The 22,070-nt window shown below is 38.0% G+C and overlaps 1 protein-coding gene across 2 annotated transcripts in view; it reads left to right on the forward strand.

Annotated features, from left to right (window-relative positions):
- LOC131046567 (uncharacterized) overlaps nt 1–22,070 on the forward strand; it is a 246,943-nt gene that overhangs the window by 126,578 nt on the left and 98,295 nt on the right. For both annotated transcript variants that reach the window (XM_057980329.1, XM_057980337.2), the window contains exon 8: nt 2,034–2,147. In XM_057980329.1, coding sequence (XP_057836312.1) covers nt 2,034–2,147 — 114 coding nt within the window. The remainder of the gene's footprint in view (nt 1–2,033; nt 2,148–22,070) is intronic.

Raw genomic sequence — 22,070 nt, forward strand, 5'->3', positions numbered from 1 at the left:
CGTGAATTTGGGTAAGTCTGTTGTTTGTGAGGTTCGTTGACAGCTCGAGCTTTTGGCGCAATGGCAAACATACCAACAATTGGTATCAAAGCCTTGGGTCACGGGTTCGAATCCCGAGAGGTCTCCTTCATTCCATCAGTGCTAAGGGGGAGATTGTTGACTTGGTGGTCAGCACCTCCTTCAAGGTTTGCGACATGGCTTAACCACCTCCTGTGGTTTTGGGTAAGTCTGGTGTTTGTGACGTTCATTGACAGCTTGAGCTTTTGGCACAATGGAAAACATACCAACAATATCTCATATCCAAGCACTCAAGGAGCCATGATATGCCTAGTACTTGGAAGGTTCCTTACCCACCAATTACATGGCTTTGGAGGCATGATCCAAGAGTCAATCAAATAGGAACAGTGTCAAGTGAATCGCATGCTAAGAGAGCAATAAGACGGGAAGAGTGATCAGTTTCACGACCCCATGATTTCAGATATTCATAGGCATGATCATAAGGAGTGAATCAGAAATAGTGATCAGATCATAACTAGGATTGGGTCCTCTATATTTCCGCACATAGTCAGCAAATTCTGCAATCATTTCATTATATAATTACCTTGTAGATCCGATATCAGACATATCCATATTAAGTCAGAATTAGATCATTTATATAAGCCAATACAATAATCCTTATCAGATGTATGCTTTGATGAATAGATATAAGTTGTTCACCCATTCAAGAAGGATCATTGCTAGATAGATATTGTATGAATTGTTCTTATCGTTCCATTCAAGTTCTTGGTACAATAATCATATTTGCCTCTGGATAGCATTACTTAACAATAATAGACAAAAATCATTAGAAAGCCCACAAGGGACATTACATTCCAAGCTGAACTGCTCTCTTCCTAAACTCATTAATATAAGTTTGAACATTTTTTCCATGCATTCGCTTTAAATTATACCATTCTATAACTCTTTTTTTTTCGTGATAGAGAAGGTAGAGTTGTTTATAAAGGAGCCTCTTAAAATCTTTCTTCAACACAACTTAGATGTTTACTATGTTGTTAGTTATTCACTTGAATTTTGGCACAACTAAAGTTTGTTCATTGCCAGGAAAACAAACATTTGTTATGAAATGTGAAACGTATTTTGACATTCTCTATCAAAGGATAGGTGATGTTAGGTTGATGGGCTATACAGACTTTATTGAGTTTGTTCGGTTAATTTTTATAGATCAACTAACTGCATTTTCTCTTTGGGCTCATGAGTTGTTTTGTGACAAAGTAATTGTCTGTGCTTGTTGATAACTAGTATGGCAACATCTATTATTATGTGATCTCCAATTTCCTTAAATCTACAAGTACAATTTTTTGTAACAGTCAGGGTGTTTTGAAGTTGGTAAGGAAGTTCATCCTTCTCATACCAATCACATTGAGGTTCATTATCACTACCTTTGAGAATTGGTTGATCTTGGAAACATCTCTTTTATTGCACATCTCAGGGGCAACCAATATGACCAAACTTCTTGGGTCTAATTCTCTTTGATAAATTTTGTGACAAAGTTGGAGTTGTCTCTATTTTAGTCATTAATGAGGGTATTAGATATAATATGATGTTATAAAACATTTTGTTGACATAAGTATTTATTGCTTGTGTAAGTTATATCCATCAATGTAACTTCCCTGTACATAATAAAGATGGTATATATTCATTGAAGTGTGTGTGACACAATTCTCTTAGTTTCCTTGCATTCATTCTTCTTACATAACACAGTGACTTTCCCTACTCCTAATTTACTCATTTTTGTTGTTTGTTAGTGCAATGAGCACAAGGATTCAGTTGCTCTACACAAATTTTGCAATAGATGCCTGTCTCAATTAATTTTGTAGAACAATTAGAGTTCACCCAGCCATTTGTTGACTACTAATCACTTTATGATACTGCAAGTGCTCTAACACTTTATTCAATGCTTAACTTTTCTCAAGATTAATTTCATTACTATCTATTGGATCCTTGAACTCAACTGACAACATATTTGTGATCAGTGACTTGGCTGGATGGCGTTGTTAACACCGGAAAAGTAGAGCTGGGTGAAGTTCAGATAGCAGCTTACCTTGCAGAAAGAAATCAAGTCACAGGACACCCTTTCTTCCGATATGGTAATTCTTGATATTTTATCAAATTATTGGTTTTGTTTGCAGAAGAGATTCTTTAGTGGGATTATAACATATGTGCTGTTTTGCTTTTTCATTTTATAATCTGTCTCTCTTTGGCATCACAGGATAGAATTAGGAACTATGTGTGCTGTCCAATACTATCAGAAATTGTCTATTTATTGCTAACAATGCATGCCTCGTCTGACGCATAAGTTATAATTCAAAATTTTTATACAATCCTTATGGTACCTAGAAATTATTTGCAGGTCCTGTTTTGGCATTGCCAAGTTGGAAAGAAAGTCTATACAGATGCTTTGCGTGCAAGAGTTCTTTGACAGCAATGAAATTGATGCATTATCATACACAGTATAACTACTGATATATAATAAAAGAATTAAATCAAAAGCTATAAGCAATGGATTGGAATAAAAATTAAAAACTGATAATTGATTGATTGTTTCCACGTATAAGCATATTGAAGGTAATCACAAAGCACTGAAACCTTTTGGTGATACATGTTGATTCAAAGAACCAAAACTGATCCATAAGTAAGTAAATACTCTCAAATTTTGTCTTCAATGTTAATTTTATGCATTTCAGTAAAGGCCAAACTATAAAGGTTATTTGTTCATAAGTATGCAAGAACAGCAACAATTGAATATTGTTATACATGTGTTTGGGGTATGTATTTGTGTTGGCATTATAGTGATAACAATAATACGCTCCTCTCTAGAATAAATGGATCATTAGATCTATATATGACATAGTACTACTTAAACGAAAAAAAATTACATTAAGTAATTTTTTTGTTAGTATTTTGATTTATCATACAAAACAACACAAAATGGAATAGTATGAGAGGTATTTGGGGTATGTATTTTGTGTTGGCATTATAGTGATAATAATATTACACCTTTTTGTAGAACATAATGCCTAATTAGATCTATATATGACATAGTAGTTCTACTTTAAAAAAAAAATTACTTATAGTAATTTTTTTAAAATTACGTTAGTAGTTTAAATTATCATACAAGACAACACAAAATGGAAAAGTGTGAGAGGTAAAACCACTCTTAAGATCAAAACTAATTGGAGGGGTTGTTCCTTAAGATCAAAACTAATTTAAATAAAAGTTACATTTAGTAATTTTTTTTTAATTATGTTAGTAGTTTAAATGATCTCACAACACAACACAAAATGGAAGAGTGTGAGATGAAAGATCCCTGATGGATCCCTTTTCTAATCTGCTGTAATTTTTATTTAATAAACTAGGTTTTTTTGTAATTTTCTGGTCATCTTATAGAATAGACAGAAGTGCAGAAGGGGGGTTTGTTTCTTTTTGTTTTGGAGTTTTGAAGATATATATATAAAGAAACAGTAAACAATAAGAGTGCGAAATAAGAATGGAAACAATGTTCATAAATTAGAACACTTACAATCTAAAATACCACAACTCGTACCAGGACAATAATCTGATTTCCTTGTATTCCAGCAATTATCATTTACCAATTTGGAGCTGCTACAAAATGAATTGACCAGCAATGAATAAGCAAGATACAATATGCAGATTTCTAGCTCTTCACACAAGCAACAAACCAAACGTGGACAACAAGGAAGAATGACGCCACCACAACTCCCAATGGGCTGCAGCTGTAGTCACGTGCCAGCTGAATAAGGTTAGCTGCCTTGATGAAACCCTCTGAATGCAATCTGAATCCTCTGCAATCAATAGCGCACCCAATCTCTGTCAACCAATGCCCAACACCTTGAAGTATCTACTGACAAACTACTGCTGGGGGCTACGTCCCAGCCAGTATCCAACCTGGGGTTTGCGTCCCAGATGAAGAATCGCTCTACGAGAGCAAATTCGCAAGAAGCAAGTTTTGAATGTGTAAAAGATATCCAAGAGTTAGGTCACAACTTCCTTATAACACCTTCCCACTTAGCTCGAACCCTAAAAGTGACTCAATGGGGCATTTAGGGTTAAAATGTTATATTTCTCATTTTAAGCTGCCAAGTGTATAGAAAAACGACCTTTTTTCAAATATAAAGAAATCCGTTCATCGAAAGGATCTGAGTCAAAAGAGAAATATCTAGAAAAGTCCAAGACCTTTCCAACGAGCTATTACACCAATGGATATGCGTCCAGATGAGGCCAAAAACCCCTTATTACTCCAAAATGGCTATAAACATAGCCTTATTTAAATAATAAACACTAACTTAGGAAATATTAAAAATATAACCCAAATAGCTGCAAAATGCTCAAATGACACCACAAACCAGAAAGTCAACCTGCCACCTGTCTGTGACTGAAGTCGGAAATCAAGGATCCATTGGCAGTCTCATCCCTAAAATCTAGGGATGCTCCTAGAAACTAGGAAACAAACCCAAATCCTCTGAAACTGAACCCAAAGAATAATCTCAAGGAGACCCAACCCTGGGTATGGTCATAACCTCCTAAATAGTTGGGATATCCTCCATTAATGTAGGAACTATCTCCTAAAAATAAGGAACTGCTCCAAACTGATCAACTACTGCTAGAACACCAAGTCCCAGACACTGTATAACCACACTGAGTCTCTATCCATCGCTATCAACGTACAAGACCCCATAATAAGCTGACTCACATGTCTCTGCTAGACAGAGCTAAAGAGGGGACATGACATGAGAGGTAAAACCCCTCTTCAAGTTTGGAGGGGTAGCTCCTTAAGATCAAAACTAATTTAAATCTAAGCTAAATGGAATCTAGACTCAAAACTATAGATGAGATATAAAGATACACACTTTTCACAATAATTTTTGAGATGGGTTTTGTAGAAAAGAAATGATTACTGTTATCACAATAGCTTGCACGCTTGCTGAGCTAGCAACTCAGCAACCTTGTGAAACATGGAAACTTTAAATGATGTTCAATTTACATTCAATATGCAAGTTATATTCTATTTGATATTATCTTGTTCTATGTATTACTGATTTAAAATATAAATCTGACTATCTTCTTTTGTATGGCAGGTGAGAGGAGCATTTATGAATTTCAATTTCCTTTCTCACAAATGCCATTTGATATATATATATATAGCAGACTGGGTACGGTCAAGCAATGCCTTGACCGGCCATGTCTTTTAGACATGGCCGATCAAGACATTACTTGATCGTGCCCCTTCGCTATAATAATAATACATGGCATTTATTTACCAAACGGTGTATGCTTATATTAACACCCGATAACAATCGATGTATGCCAATTGGTGAATGCTTGCCTGAACACCCGATAACAATCGGTGCAAACATAAGTTAATGTCAATACTAATTGATGCTTGGTCTACCCGATATTTGTTTGTTTTATCAGCAAATGAGTTAACCGAATTAACTCGGATTGCAATGGTTAACCCAGTTTAATAATCGGTGAACACAAATAGTGTAACCGATATTAAATCGGGGTTCTATGCTATAGAATGATAATTGACAGTTAAGCATTTTGATCGAACTAATTTGATTGATCATATACAAATAAAGAATGGTTTATCAAATGAGGGCTTGAAGTTATTCATCATAGTTATCGATATGATAAATGATTGAATGAGAGACTTCATTTATCTCTCATTCAATCATTTATCTTACCGAAGCTACTATGCATTAACACTCCCTCTTAGCTAGGTAAGATAAATGAGAGCAGTGTATCAAGCATCACAATTCAAATGATAGTTAGCAGTCTTTTACACAATCTAACCTTCTAGGAAGATCATATCACCTAATCACATGATATGAAGTATCACCTAAACACGTGATACAAAGTGTTAAACACATGATACAAAGTGTCTATCACATCAATCTTGTGATGACAGGATATCACCTTAAGACGTGATATCAGTATTCCCTAAGCACGCAATACTTAAGGATAATCATATGAGAAAATATTCAATTCTCATCTTTATCCAAGTTGTGGTAGGTGCTAACATTTCATATAAATGTTTTACCACAAGACAATCATGGCTCATCCATGATACACTAGAGATCCAACATGATAATTGGTTTGGATATTATAAGATCGTCACCTTATAATGTCTCCATACAAGTGTTCATTATCTTGAGAGATCGTCACCTCTTTGATATGAACTCAGGGGATAAAAATCCAAAATGTCGTATCATGACAAAGAAGTTTACACATTAAACATCTTATTGATATGTAAATACAGATTACAAAGCAAATTACCTTTCTATCATACCTAAACCTTTTCTGAAGTGATCAACCTTCACCCTGGAAAGAGGTTTGGTCAGAATATCTGCCGTTTGATCTCCTGTACAAACATATTCTAATTGAATTACATTTCTGTCTACCATATCTCGCACATAGTGGTATGGGATCTCAATATGCTTGGATCTGTCATGGAACACTGGGTTAACTGAAAATTTTATGCAACTCTGATTGTCACAGTGTATAATAGTGGGTTTCATAGGTTCTCCAAACAACCCCACAAGCAATTTTCTAAGCCATACTGCCTCTCGAGCAGCCATAGAAGCTGCAATGTATTCTGCCTTGGTGGAGCTTTGAGCTACAGAGGACTGTTTCCTGCTGATCCAAGATATCATGGCTAAACTCGGACTGAAGCAACACCATGAGGTGCTTTTTCTGTCAGTTACACTTCTAGCCCAATTTGAATCTGTAAATCCATGTAGGCTTATGTCAACTTTCTCATATTTGAGACCAAGGTTTAGAGTACCTTGTAGGTATCTCATGATGTGCTTTACTGCAACTAGGTGTATCTCCTTAGGTTCACACATGAACTAGCTTAAGGCATTAACTGCATAATAGATATCTGGCCTTGTATTCACCAGGTACATCAGTGACCCAATCATCTGTCTGTATTGAGTAGAGTCAGTGGGTTGTGACTCTGCTGCTGCTTCTCTAAGTTTATGTAAATTGGTTTCCATAGGAGAGATCATGGGCCTACAGTTTAGCATTCTGAATCTCTTCAATATATCCAAGGTATACTTTCCTTGGTTTAGTATAATGTTGTCAGAATTCTGCCATACTTTCAATCTTAGGAAGTAATGAAGGAGTCCTAAGTCCTTCATATCAAATTCTTTGGATAGATCTTTCTTGCATTGATCTATAAGATGATCATTTCCTGTGATCAATAAGTCATCAACATTAGCATATCACCTTTATTTCTTTTGTAGTAGAGATTAGCTGCATCATTTTTAGAGAAGCCTAGTCTTGAGAGATAGGTGTCAATTCTTTCATACCAGGCCCTGGGAGCCTGTTTAAGCCCACAGAGAGCTTTCTTGAGTCTGCACACATGAGACTCTACATCATAAATTTCAAACCCTTCAATTTGCTCTAGGTAGACTTCTTCTGAGATCTCACCATTTAGAAATGCTGTCTTAACATCCATCTGGTGTACCTTCCACCCCTTAGCTGCTGCAATGGATGATACAACTCTTACTGATGTATATCTGGCAACAGGTGCAAAAGTTTCTTCATAATCTATTCCTTCCCTTTGAGAGAAACCTCTAGCTACAAATCTAGCCTTATGTTTGATCTTAAAAAGCCATTTAGATGAAACAATAGATTTCTTAGTTGGCCTAGGAACAATCTTCCAAACATCATTTTTCATAATGGATTGTTACTCTTCAGACATGGCATCCTTCCATACTTGATGTTCAAGAGCCTCTGATACATTGTTTGGTTCGCCTTTGGAGAGATCATTCATAAGGGCAACATAGCTAGTGAATTTGTTAGGCCTTTTGCTTTCCCTGAAGGTTCTTGAAGGAGCAACAAACTTCTGAGCTTCTGCTACAGTTTTGGTGGCCCATAGTGGTCTTTTCTTGAGGTTTTCTCTAGGTGGACTTTGAATTTCACTTATAGTTTTCTCAGGATTCTCCCTCTGAAGCTCAGGAGTAGGATCTCTATCTATGCTAGGGGTGGGGATATAGACTTCAGGGTCTAGAAAGCTTTGGGCTCTTTTGAAAGCTAAGTCTTCTTCAAAGATCACATCCCTGCTTAGTTCAATATTCTTTTGACCAGGTATATAGATCCTGTAAGCCTTGGAGGTTTCACTATATCCTACAAAGATTCCCCTTTTTCCAGAAGGCTCTAATTTTAATCTTTTCTCCTTAGGCACATGAATATAGACAGGGCATCCAAATATCCTAAGGTGGCTAATATCAGGTTTTGATTTAGTAAAGACTTCCTCAGGGGTCTTATCTTCAAGATGAGAGTGGGGACATCTTTTTTGAATATATACAGCAATGCTAGTTGCTTTTGCCCAAATATTGATATTTAGATTCTGATCAAGAATCATAGCTTTGGCAGCTTCAACGATTGTCCTATTTTTCCTTTCAGCTATCCCATTTTGTTGAGGGTTATAAGGTATTGTTAACTCCCTCTTAATCCCTGAATTTTTACAAAACTCTTTAAATAACTCTGATGTGTATTCCCCCCCATTCTCAGTTCTTAGGGTTTTAATTTTATTTCCTGAGTAGTTCTCTGTTAGTGATTTGAATTCTTTAAACCTATTAAGGATCTCTTCTGATTCTTTACATTTCAGAAAGTAGATCCAAGTTTTCCTAGAGTAGTCATCAACAAATATTACATAATAGATAAATCCCCCCAATGAAGGTACAGACATAGGTCCACATACATCAGAATGAACTAACTCTAAAATTTTACTTGTTTTCCTAGTACTATTCTGAAAAGAACCCTTAGTATTTTTACCTAGGGCACATCCTGTGCATGCCGCTGAATGGTATTGCTTTAACTTAGGTAGACCTGTGACAAGGTCTCCCATTGATAATAAAGCTCTAAAATTTAGGTGGCCTAGTCTTCTATGCCAGATTTCGTTGGTATCTGTAGTCTCATGAATTAGGGCTAAGTTTGGCTCTGTACATAGCTCATACAAATAGCCTTGTCTTTGACCAATTGTTTTAGCTTTCTTGATGGATGAGTTCTTTGGCCAAGCCAATACTTTGTTGCCCATGTAGGTTACTCTGTATCCATTGTCCTCCAGTGCTGATATTGAGACTAGATTTCTCTTGATGCCTGGAACATATAGTACTCCTCTAAGTTCTAATGATACACCTGACTTTAGTTTGATGGTGCAAGTTCCAACTCCTTTGACAAGGTGTGTAGAATCATCTCCGATAGTTACTTCCTCACCATTCTCCTCTTTCATGGAGTCTAGTACTTCTCTGAATCTTGTGATGTGTCTAAATGAGCCACTGTCGATCACCCAGGAGTTCACTTTGTTTGATGCTTGATTTGTGAGTGCTGAATAGAGTACATACTTCTCGGAGTCCTCTTCCGTTTTGGATTTTCCTGTTTTGGCAAATGTGGCTTGTTTAGCTCTTTCTGGACATTTGGCAACATAGTGCCCAAATTTGTCACATCTGTAACACTGAATTTGAGAGAGGTCCTTCTTGAAGGAGTTTTTGCCGTGACGACCTTTTCTCTTCCTGAATTGCTTCTGCTTGCCTTTCTTGTTTGAGTTCATATTTAGAACTTGAAGATCTTCATCTATATTCTTCTGTTTGATCCCTTTCTTATTTTGCCTTGATTCCTCTTGGTGACAGTCAGCCTTTAGCCTATTGAATTTTGGGAAGTTATCCCTTGCACTGATGCCTTGGATGAATGTTTCCCATATGCTGGGCAACCCATCTAGAGCAATGAGGGTTAATTCTTTGCTTTGGATCTCATATCCAAGGGTTGCCAGTTCATCCCTTAGGGCAGATATTCACATGAAGTAGGCATTGACTGATTCTCCTTTCATCATGGCTATGTGATTTAGCTCTCTTTTTAGAGCCAAGGTTCTACTGGCATTAGATATCTCAAAAGCATCTTCAAGTGCTTTGAACATGTTGAAGGCTGTTTCATGTTTCCTTATAATGGGCATAATGTTGTTCCTTACCCCATCAACTATGATTTTGATAGCCGTATCATTTCCTTCTCTCCAAATTGCTTTGTCAGGTTCAGTCTCAGGTTCTTCAGTTTCAGTCTTTACAAATGATTCGACTTTATTTTCTTTTAGAATCATTTGAATTCTGAATTTCCATGCAGAGAAGTCATCACCTCCTTCGAGTCTGTCTTCAAATCTAATAGCGCTAGCCATTGATAGGATTGTGATGTTGAATATATGCTTGATTTGAATTTTACGTAAAATTGAACAGCCTCAGGTTCGATTTAACTATAGCTCTGATACCATGTAAATGATGTTCAATTTACATTCAATACGCAAGTTATATTCTATTTGATATTATCTTGTTCTATGTATTACTAATTTAAAATATAAATTTGACTATCTTCTTTTGTATGGCAGGTGAGAGGAGCATTTATGAATTTCAATGTCCTTTCTCACAAATGCCATTTGATATATATATATATATAGCAGACTGGGTACGGTCAAGCAATGCCTTGACCGGCCATGTCTTTTAGACATGGCCGATCAAGACATTACTTGATTGTGCCCCTTCGCTATAATAATAATACATGGCGTTTATTTACCAAATGGTGTATGCTTATATTAACACCCGATAACAATCGGTGTATGCCAATCGGTGAATGCTTGCCTGAACACCCGATAACAATCAGTGTATATTTATTCTACCACCCGATATCAATCGGTGCAAACATAAGTTAACATCGACACTAATCGATGTTTGGTCTACTCGATAATTGTTTGTTTTATCATTAAATGAGTTAACCGAATTAACTCGGATTGCAATGGTTAACCCGATTTAATAATCGGTGAACACAAATAGTGTAACCGATATTAAATCGGGGTTCTATGCTATAGAATGATAATTGACAGTTAAGCATTTTGATCGAACTAATTTGATTGATCATATACAAATAAAGAATGGTTTATCAAATGAGGGCTTCAAGTTATTCATCATAATTATTGATATGATAAATGATTGAATGGGAGATTTCATTTATCTCTCATTCAATCATTTATCTTACCGAAGCTACTATGCATTAACAGAAACAACCCCGAAGTGTGGGACCTTGCGCAAGGGGGTTGAATCTCCGGATAAGGCCGACCTCCTTCTCCATCAAGGTGCAGGTGTTGAACCAACTCAATACTTCAAAACTTAGTCCTAAGCCTATCCTAACAACTTGTAGAGGTAAAGGGAAGAGAGAATCGCTTGAAATAAAAGGAGGTGATGCACCAAGAAGAGATTGTTTCTTTCCCTACCCAAAATGACACAAAGAATCAATTGAAACACCAAGGAGATAACTTCAGTTGTATGGGTGACCCCAATGCATGTATGAAGGTTAGAATTCACTGAATGCCAAGAGGGGAGAAGGTTTCCCACAAGTCACACTCAAAAATAAATTTAACACAACACATATGAGAGAAGAACCACAAAACATACACCTATGATGAAGGTAAGGATACATGCACAACATACATAAGTTGAAAGAAGGCAAGAATGGTGATTTCAACTAATTATAAGGCCAATGGCCAACTTACAGTTGCAAAATACAGTATAATACAAGAGAAGTGAGAGAGCATAGAATAGCTCAAACCAACAGGGAGAGAACCCTTTACAATGAGGCTTAACAACCTTTATATAGAAAAAATGGTTACAAGAGTGATCACGACCCCTGCATGTCAGTCTGGGAGTGCAGGGAAGTGCATGCACTTGACTTTTGTGCATGCAAGCAACCTAGCAATACCCACAAAAGGCAACCCTGAGAAGGGTGGATTGACTGACCTTCCAAAGTCAGAGTATGTAGACATGACATAAGTCACTACAACAAGCATGGCCCTGTACCTCTCTTGATGGAAATCCTGCCAAAAACATTAAATGCACCCCCGTGGCTCCACAAAAGAAGGTGCATTAGTCACAAAAACTGTCGGAGCATTTAAAGCTTTGAGTGTTGATCACGCCATCCAAAAGTGTTGCCAGCCGGAAAGAAGTTCGGGGACTTAGGAAACTCGGGTTCTCGAAGTGGGGAAGACAAGGAAAGAACTTCGGAACCTCAGGGTTCTGGAGTTTCGAGGAAGAGGAAAGAGACGCAACAGGGAACTTCGGAACCTCGGGGTTCCGGAGAACTGAAAAAGGCTAAGGAAGGAACTTCGGAATCTCAGGGTTCCGGAATTCAGCGGGAACTAGAGAGAAAAAGCAAGGAGGGAAGGAATCCAAAGAGAAGAAAGGGAAGGCTAAGGAAGGAACTTCAGAACCTCGGGTTTTGGAAGTTCCGGGGAAGGCAAGGAAGAGGAACTTCGGAACCTCAGGGTTCCGGGGAAGGAAAGAAGAAAAGAAAGGAACTTCGGAACCTCGGGGAACGAAAGAGAAGGGAAAAGAAAGAGAGGAACTTCGGAAACTCGGGTTTCCAGAGTTCCTGGAAAAGAAAGGAGAGGTAGCAAAGGAAAGGAACTTTGGAACCTTGGGGTTTCAGAGTTCCGGGGAAGAAAACGAAGAGGGAACTTCGGAACCTTGGGGTTCCGGAGAAGGAAACGAAGAAGGCAAAGGTAAAGAACTTTGAAACCTCGGGGTTCCGGATTTCCGGGGAAGGAAGAAAAGGCCAAGGGAAGAACCTCCTCCAGACAAGGCAACACTTCACACTTCATGATTATTCTGCCTTCTCCTTGATCAACTAGGGTAGCGCTGGTCCATGGATCATATCTTTGATTGGTTCTTACTGATGGACCAAGGGTGTCATAAAATGACAACAATTACCTGCCTATGTTTTTGCCTTAGATGCATTGAAAATGAGATTTTCAATACTGAAGCATGAAACAACTAACCTAAACAAACACAAATGACATCTTCTAGGTGGCTAAAATAGAGAACAGCTATTTAGTGCAAAGAAGATTTGAAGGAATAACAAGTTGAACAAAGAACAAACAATTTGAACAAAGAATTCTAAGAAATAACTTCTTATGTTGTATATAGTGCTACCACTTAATGAATAAAGGACATAAGTACTAGTGTATTGTGGGGATGTGTCCTCTCCAAAAATCCTCGTGTTTTCTTGACGAGGATGTCTCCCTGTCATTCCACCACCAACTCTGCTGTCTCGGGGACATTTTTGGGATGTCTCCCTCTCAAAGGGGACATTTCTGAGATGTCCTTTTTGGGGAGTTCTAGGGGATGTTGGGAGTCCATCAAATCTCTTGGAGATTCCTAGGCACCTCTAGTGGTGTAGGCATAGAAAAAGTAATTTTTTTTGAAACTTGTGTCTAGGCTTGAACCCTTGCATAGAGAAAAAAATTATATATATATATATATATATATATTCTTTTTTGTGAAATTTGTTTTATATATATATATATATATATTCTTTTTTGTGAAATTTGTTTCTAGGCTTGATGTAATGTTCCCTATCAAGTTTAGGCCTGTTATAACGATAATTAATTTATTTCAATATACTAAATTGATTAGGAGACAATTCTATTTTTAGCTCTTTCCTTAACATAAATCAAATCTATGATATTCCATAGTTTTAAATAATTGATCAATTATTCATGAATAAATTGTCAATACACCATACTAGGAAATTAATTCTATTATTAGATAATTAATTGTATCATCCATAATTCTTAGTGCAAAGTTCAATCCTTGTTACTACTCCAGTTTTAAGGAAGGAGTAAATGACTATATTGCCAAGCGCTTAGATACCAAACTCAATTGGCTCCCTCAAAGTTTATTGATCCAAGCCCTTACCCTATCTTGGGACTATGCCCTCAAGGTTTATGGGACACTGATCCCTACCCTATCTTTGGAATCATCCTATTGGCTGGATTTAGACTGCCCCTCTTGGAAACAACTCAATCCCTCCTTCTTAAATCCTGACAGTAATAACATGATTCAGGCTATAAGTATACTAACTTCTCATGTATTATGAATATATATGAAATTAACTATTAAGTATGACTGTCATACATATTGCAGTTTATATTAATATTACTACTAAATTCTGTATAACAACATTATCAGGCTTCATATATTAAGCATGCATATGCAGCACATCCCCATGCATACCACCAAGAACAAAGATGCTACTGCCTGTAACTTAGTAACAGTTCTGATCTGATCCAATCCATGGTGATGTTATTGGATGCTTTGATTCCTTTCCTTTATATCTCTCAATGTGAAGGATAGGTCACACCTCTTCATCATGCATGCCCATTGGCAAGAGACACAGCCTTCCACCATTAGCACCTTTTGAAAGAGTGCAACACTTCATTTATTCTGCCCTTTGAAAGGGACATAACCTTTCATAATCAGGTCTGCACTTCTTATTTATTTGAGATGTGCACTTCTCATTTCCAAATTATCCCCCTCTCAAATGAGGTTCTCTTCTCCCTTTTAAATCTCATTGTTGAGGGAGTCATAACTTTTCCTTCCACGTCTTTTGACCATTCATTAACTTAATTAAATTTTAATTAATTATATATAATTATATTCTTTTATATATTAATTTAATTTTTAATATTTAAATTTTATTATTATTATTTATTATTAAATTCTATTTCAAAGTGGGGACATTACACTTGAACCCTAATGGCCCATGGGCCCCAACCAAAACCTAAACACTACATATTGGAAATATCTCGTAGTCCTCCATTGCCAATGAAACAGTCCATTCAAGGAACTCGTCCTATCATCAAAGCAATCTTCCAACTCGAGCACCCCTTCATTTTTTGCTTCCATGCCTTTCCTTCCTTCGTCCCTACTCGACTCTCCATCTTCCAACTCCGATTTGGAGGTTGCTAACTCCTCTCTCACCGCTTTATTTCTCAGGTCGATGACATATACTTCCTTTCCTCTCGATGAAGAGTGTGTTCCATTTCCAATTATGTTCTGCCTTGACCGCAATCAACCATCCCCTCCCAAGGAGTGCGTCGTACACCTTCTGCATAGGGATGACTACAAAGTTCAAAAGGAATTGTTGTGTCCTAATCGAAGCCATTGCTGGTCGATACCTATCAAGTGGAGGGTCGGCGACCATAGTGTTAGTCTTCCACGACATTTCCAAGTACTTTCTGGTAGTACGTTTACTCTCGAACCTCCATCAACAATGGTGTTTGTTGTTTTTCTCCCCATAAGTTCTATCTCGACGACAGTTGCCTTCCTCCTGATGCTCATCGTCACCAACAATAGATCAATGGCCTCATTCCCTTTTTGTGCTAGTTTCCTTGTCATTTCCTCTTGTGGCTTACATTGTTTCTGGTTGACTGTGTTGTTACTGACTATGTTGGTAATGGCCACTCTCAGTTGCAACATAGTTTGAAGGAGGTTTGTCACCTTGATGGGTACGCTTGTCTATAGCATTTGTCGAACTATGCTCTTCTCTGACTCTGATCGCAATGGCATATTCGTAGTTTTGTTGGAGTTTATTCGTTCCTTTGCCAACACTTCTTCTACTTGTGCTCCAGCTTCTTGGAGTCGTTCCTTCTTTGTACTTGGATTCGAGTACACCACCTTCTTCATTTGTGCTCTCATGATCGCTAGAACTGCCTCATCTTGTTTAGCCATGTCAAGCATATTAATACCCTTTTGCTTTGGGCAGTCGGTGTCTTCATGATTCCTCAGTCCACACCATTTGCACAATGTGTCACCATTCACTACATTCTCGACACTATATGATAGGACGTCCTCTAGAGTCGTATTGTATTTGATTTCACGCTCGTTGATTTCCATAACCGCCTGGTGATACATTCTTTGGTTTCGACGAGCTACATTCTTCTTGTGTGAAGAGTACTTGCGTACTTCTAGTCTTCAAATTATATGGGCACTCCTTTATTGAATGACCCATCACCTGGTAAATCTCACAAAATATCTTTTTAGGACAACTACCTTTCGTGTGCCCCTCAATTTTGCTCTCAGTACACTATAGTTTATTACTTTCTTTTTTGGTTTCTTGAATCGGCCTTTAATTCTTTCATCATTCTCAACGTATCCTGTCGAAGGGCCTGAATCGTTTTGGATTCTTCTTCATTGCTACCTTCGGTGCTCTTGTCATCATCGGTCTTCCTCTTCCCTTAGGAGGATGTTTTGTTTTCACTCTCAATGTCAATTGCTTGATTGTAAGCATTGGCATATGAGAATGGAGGCACTACTTTCATCTTCTTGCACAACGAGGGGATCAATCCTTTAGTGAGCCACCTCTTCTTCAAATCGTCGACTGGTTGGTGAGCCTATGATTGTATGCCTGTACGTTCTCATTCTTCCCTTGTCTAGTGTTGTAAATTTCTGTAACAATCTCATTGTCATCTCTCAACAGTTTAAATTCTTCTTGAAATGCCTTCTTTAGTTCAGTCCTTCTCTCCTTGTGCTCAACCTCTAGGTTTTTATACCAATCGATGGCAATTTACTGTAGGGTGGCGGAAAATACCTTCAGCTAGTAATCCTGGTCATCATGACCATTCACTTCGCATATTGTTATACAAGTCTTGCAATGGCGTATGGGATCCTCCGATTTGTACCTTGTGAATTTCGGGAGTTTTTGCTTCTCTTGGGTGTTCAACATCGTTTTCGCTCAGAAGGTACCATGTGTATTCGACCAAATTGGACCGTTTTCTTCTTGTCCTTGTTCTTGTGCTTCTCTTGCACTCTTGGTCACATGCAAGCTCTCTAAACGTCTACATCTTCTACATCTTCTATATCTTGGATACCTTCTTTGTTTCTATAGTCTCTTTTCCTCGGAGTCTTTGGCTCAGGCCCCCTTATTCTCAATTCCTTGGCAAGGGACAAGTTCCCAATGTGGTGCATATTGGTTTCTCACTTGCTTACTCCCTTGTGTGTTGGAATTGGGTGGATTGTTTTGTCCGCTATGTTTCGGGGCTTTTCCTGCACTCTTGACCACTTGCACATCCTCTATACGTCCACCAACAATGTCCCCAACACTCTCGATACTTCCAAGCTCTGATTCGTCCCTGTGCTCCCTCTAGCTGAGGGTCGACTGCTCAAATCCTCCAAATCTCAGTTCTGCAAAGATGGATAGACGACAAAATTTGTCTCTATGTTTAGGATTTCTTTCTTCGTACTCATCTGATGTTGACTATACGAACGAATGGTCTAATCGTCCAACTGGATTTTGCTCAAATGTTTCTGCTAATCTTATTCTTCGTTCTCTTTGTTCTACAAGCCTTCAAGATCATCTACTCGCTTGGTCTTGAGCACCCTATGGGTCTAAGGGCATGAATCACACAGGGATGACCCGATTTCTTTTAAGGCAACGACACCAAAATGTTTATTTCTATAGTTGATAAATTAAATATAGGAAATAATAATATACATGAGAATGCATACTAGACATAACAGTAAAATATATCTTTATTCACACATAAAATTATTATAGAGATGAAGACTAGAGATAGTCAGCCAAGGATTACAATTGACTTGACTATACCATACTACCTTCTTTGGTGGTACACAACATATTTAAAGGACCCGAGGTTGTCGAGAAGATTACAACCGTCAACCAACATACACAACTACTTGAGAGTGATAACCCACTTAATACAAATAATTAATACATTGGCAGATAACAAATATTATCAAATATAACAATAAGCATTTTACGCCGACTACAACATTTTGAAGGTAGGCTTCTAGTTCTCTATTCTTCCATGAGTAGTTTTATTTATTTTTAATTAGTTTCTTTCATTACAAATTGAAATACTTTTTAGATTGTTGATTGTAATTTGTTGAAAATTTCAATTTAAAATTTAAAATTTAATTTGATTGTTTTTGATATTTAATATTTTTATTTTGTGAAATGATGATTATATCGCGTGACCTAAAATAAGAAACAAATGCTAAGTGCAAGGATTTTTATTTGTGTATCCTCTGCTTTTGCACATCAAGAAGTAGTCAAACACTGGTTTGACAGAAGAGCAAAGGTGAAGATCTTTCGCATTTCTGACATTGTAATTTGTTGGGATAAAGCGCATGAGCGGAAAGGAGAGCATGACAAATTTGACAATCTTTGGCTCGGTGCTTTCAAGATTTCAAATTTTTTGGGAGATAATGCATTACTTTTGAACACTTGATAGGCGCAAGGATGTCCCGCTGCTTGTGAATGGACAATTTCTAGTCATAGGTTTCATGTGAGGCCTTCATGTGTACATAGAGTAGATTTCCTGCTTTGCTGCTTTAGTATAGTTTGTTTTCTGTTTTAGTTTAGGTTTCCTTTTTGAGGAGCTGTCCTATCATTTTGAAAGGGTTTGTGCTCATCTTATGGAATTGGTATACGACACCAAAGGTTTGTTCTCCCTCATTACTTCAACATTGGCTTTTGTAAAACACTTAATTGATGGTTGCCCCACAGGAAATTCAGTTGGTTTAGAAGACCTTTTCACTTCAAAATATTGATGCTTGTCAAAACTTGTCATTAATGTTGCAATTACTGTACTTTATACTTAATACTTTGCTTAAATCCGTTGTTCATCAAAGAAAAGTTTATGTCAAGGGAAAAATATGAAGCTCTACTTCAACGACCACTGTAATGCTCAAACCCACGTGAGCTTCACTGTTCACAAGCCAAAGAGTGAAGTACTAAAAGAAAAGAAAAATTAAAAAGTAAAAAAATGAGAAAGAAATATCAAAATATTTTTCTTTTGGAACATGCGAGTAACTCCATCGGGGCTATGGACGCCTGACTGACAATGGAGCACTATCGTGATATTACAGCGATAACCTCGTCGGGGTACGGACGCTTGCTGGTAGCGGGGCTCTATCTAGGATGCTTTTGAAGTTTGAGTCCTTAAGGTAGCTTGACATAGTGAATCGATGATGCTTCAACCTATTCTAAGCTAGAATGAACCCCATTGCACACACTGGATAATCCAATGACGGTGGTTTGATTTGACTTGCAACATTATTTAGTTTTGAAAGAGTTTTCTCCATCCTTCGGTTTGACTTATGGTGGTTAAGCTAAGATTCTGGGTTCGATCTAAACAAACATCCTTGAAATGATTGGAAACATTTCTCCAGCTGAGTTGCCATTTGTTGTGCCTTGCACACACTCCCCATCTTCGACAAGGACTTGTTGTGACGTAATCACACATCACCCCATTGCAAATAGGGACCCCCTTGTTTTTTCTTTTTAGGTTAGGGTTTTGGCTCCGATCTCTAGCCTTTGCAAATGAGTCAAGTTTTTTGAAATTTGGAGGAGTCACCAAAATCAGAAAGAATGGTCGAAAGAGTGTTTTGATGCTTTAGGTATGCTCAGACAAGTCAAAGGAGAAAAAGTGCAATTTCTTGGGATCTATTCTGACAACTTCCTATTTTTAGGGAATTTTGCTTTTTGCCTTTTTCTAAATTTAGAAAGTTTTGTTTTTGGCATTTTGGGGCCAATCCGGGCACCTGCTTTTGCGGTTTGTTTTTTTCAAAAAATAGAAAAGTTGCTTTTGCTTTTTCAAGATCATAGGTGGTCATTGGGACAAGAGAAATGTCAAGTCAGAAGAATTCATCTAGAACAAATCAAGTATGAAGTTGCTTTTGAATCTAGAGGATGTTTTCTAAAAAGCTAATTGAAGATCATGAAAAATGGCCAAGTCTGGAGCTTGGATCATGGGATTCCTTGTTCTTATTATGAAGATCATCAAGGCATGGCGAAGATATCCAATCCAAGATGAAGGCCACCCTTGTCATGAGGAAGAATTTACAAAGCTTCATGAAGTCCACCCAAGAAGAAGGGAAATAATTTGGCTAAGTGTGGCCACAGGATAGAATTTCCAATTAAATGCCAAGTTCGCTCAAGGTGTGAGAAAGAAATTCCTTAAGCAAGCACCGAGTCCGCCAAGGGCATAAGGAAAGTTCCTTGAGCACATGCAAAGTCCACCCTGCCTCAAGCAAAATTCCTCCAAGTAGCATCAAGTCCTCCCTAGGCGTGGGTGAGAAAAGTGGTTAAGTGTAGGTACTTTGAGAAGAGAAAGTCAAGATTTTGGATAAGTGTGGCAGCATGGTGAAAATTTCTTGTCAAGAACAAAGTCCACCCTGCCTCAAGCATAAATTTCAAACTACATGTGAAGTCCACCCTAGAAGTGCTAAGAAATTCCCTTGATTCCACACCAAGTTTGCCTAGGATGGATAGAAATTCCTTGTGCTCATGCAAAGTCTGCCCCCCTTAGTGACAAACTTCCTCAAACACACACCAAGTCCGCTCTAGCCAACTTGGAAAATTCCTTGTGCCAAGGTGAAGTCTGAAGAACACACAAGCAATACTGAGAGGGGGGGGATCAGTATTGCGTATTTTCAATAATTTTTGACAACATAAAATCGATTATAAGCATGAAGACATAACACCATATTTCTCTTGGAAAACCCTTTCGGGTTAAAAACCACGGCACCAAATAGCTTTTATTAATAAGAAATGAGCACCAAATAACTTTTATTAATAAGAAATGGGCACCAACCCAGATTACAAACACTGAGCACCAACTCTGAAGAACTGAAGCACTAGTTCCAGTATACCGAGGCACTAACCCCAGCTTGAGCACCAACTCCCCCCCCCCCCGAAAAAAAAACTTCTTCAAAAATATCCCATGAATCTTGAAAAGAGATTTTCATATATATTCTGCCGTCCATTTGATAAAACCCAAAATGCATACCATTTCCACCAGAGTTACCCGGGGACGCGTCCCCGACCTGAAAACCCCCGTCCCCGTCTCGGGGACGTTTCGGGGACTTGGGGACGGCCAGGGGACGTTTCCCCCCGTCCCCAAATTGCCCTATATTTTTAGGGGACGTCCCCGAAACGGGGGGACGCCTGCCCTAGCCTTGGGGGACGTCCGTACGTCCCGGGGACGGCTGGGGACGGCTGGGACGTCCCCAATCCGTCCCGGGGATGGCTAGACGTCCCCCTTATCTAAGGCCATTAAAAAATATTAAAAAACTAAAAAAAGTTGTATTTTCAAATTTTTTTTAAAATTTTCTAATATAGGCCCCTTATTAATTCAAATTGTTAGTAAAAATAAAAAAATTAAAAGATAACATTAATTTAATTCATAATTTTCACAATGAAACTATATGGCAGCAGTGTAGCCTTTGGGCATTTTGACACAGAGATTAGAAAATCGCCCAAAAATCGCCAAACTCGGCGAGTTAATAGAAAAATAACACCCAACACCTTTATGAAAGAATAAGTTTTTTTGGCCTCGCGGGGCACTGCCCCTCGACCCCGCCCTGTATCGCGACAGGGAGCGCACAAGGGGCGCTGCCCCTTGACCCCGCAAGAGGCGATGCCCCTTGACCCCACCTTGGGGGCGCTGCCCCCAAACCCCCGTTGAAAAATATGGGGGGAAACCGCGTCGATAGAAGTAGGGAAAATTTAACCTCTTTGTTTTGACATTTTGTATGTTATTTCTTTAATATCTATTATGATATGCATATTGACAATGTGAATGAATTGAAATTCTGATTTATGAATGCATAATGGCATATTGTCTATTGAGTATTAACAATGTTGTATGTTCAGAATTTACATTCTAAAATGTCTTCAACTTTTCATAGTATCATACACATGCCATTTCCATGTTTTATTGTTTTCATATGAATATAATGTATGTATGCATGCTTTATCCATGTTTTCATATGAACATTTAGAATTTTGAAATTTTCCTATATATTTTAAATATTTCCTATATTTTAATAGCCGTCCCCTTTGCCATCCCCCACCGTCCCCAAATTTGGCAAAAAAATTTGCCGTCCCGGAAACGCGTCCCACCGTCCCCTGCCGTCCCCGTCCCGGAAACTCGGGGTAACATTGATTTCCACCTTTTAAGTTCAACAAAAAAAATGACTTCAGCAACCACACTCTGTCCAAACTACCCAGTCATACATAGAAACAGTATATCTCTATATGAACCTCTCATCCTTTCAAAAAAAACCACACACTCGACTCTATACTCTGTTCAACTCCTTACATGCATGACTCACCACCAAACAGCAAATTGATTCTCGGCTCAA

This window comes from Cryptomeria japonica, chromosome 10 (assembly GCF_030272615.1).
Source record: "Cryptomeria japonica chromosome 10, Sugi_1.0, whole genome shotgun sequence".
Lineage (NCBI taxonomy): Eukaryota > Viridiplantae > Streptophyta > Pinopsida > Cupressales > Cupressaceae > Cryptomeria > Cryptomeria japonica.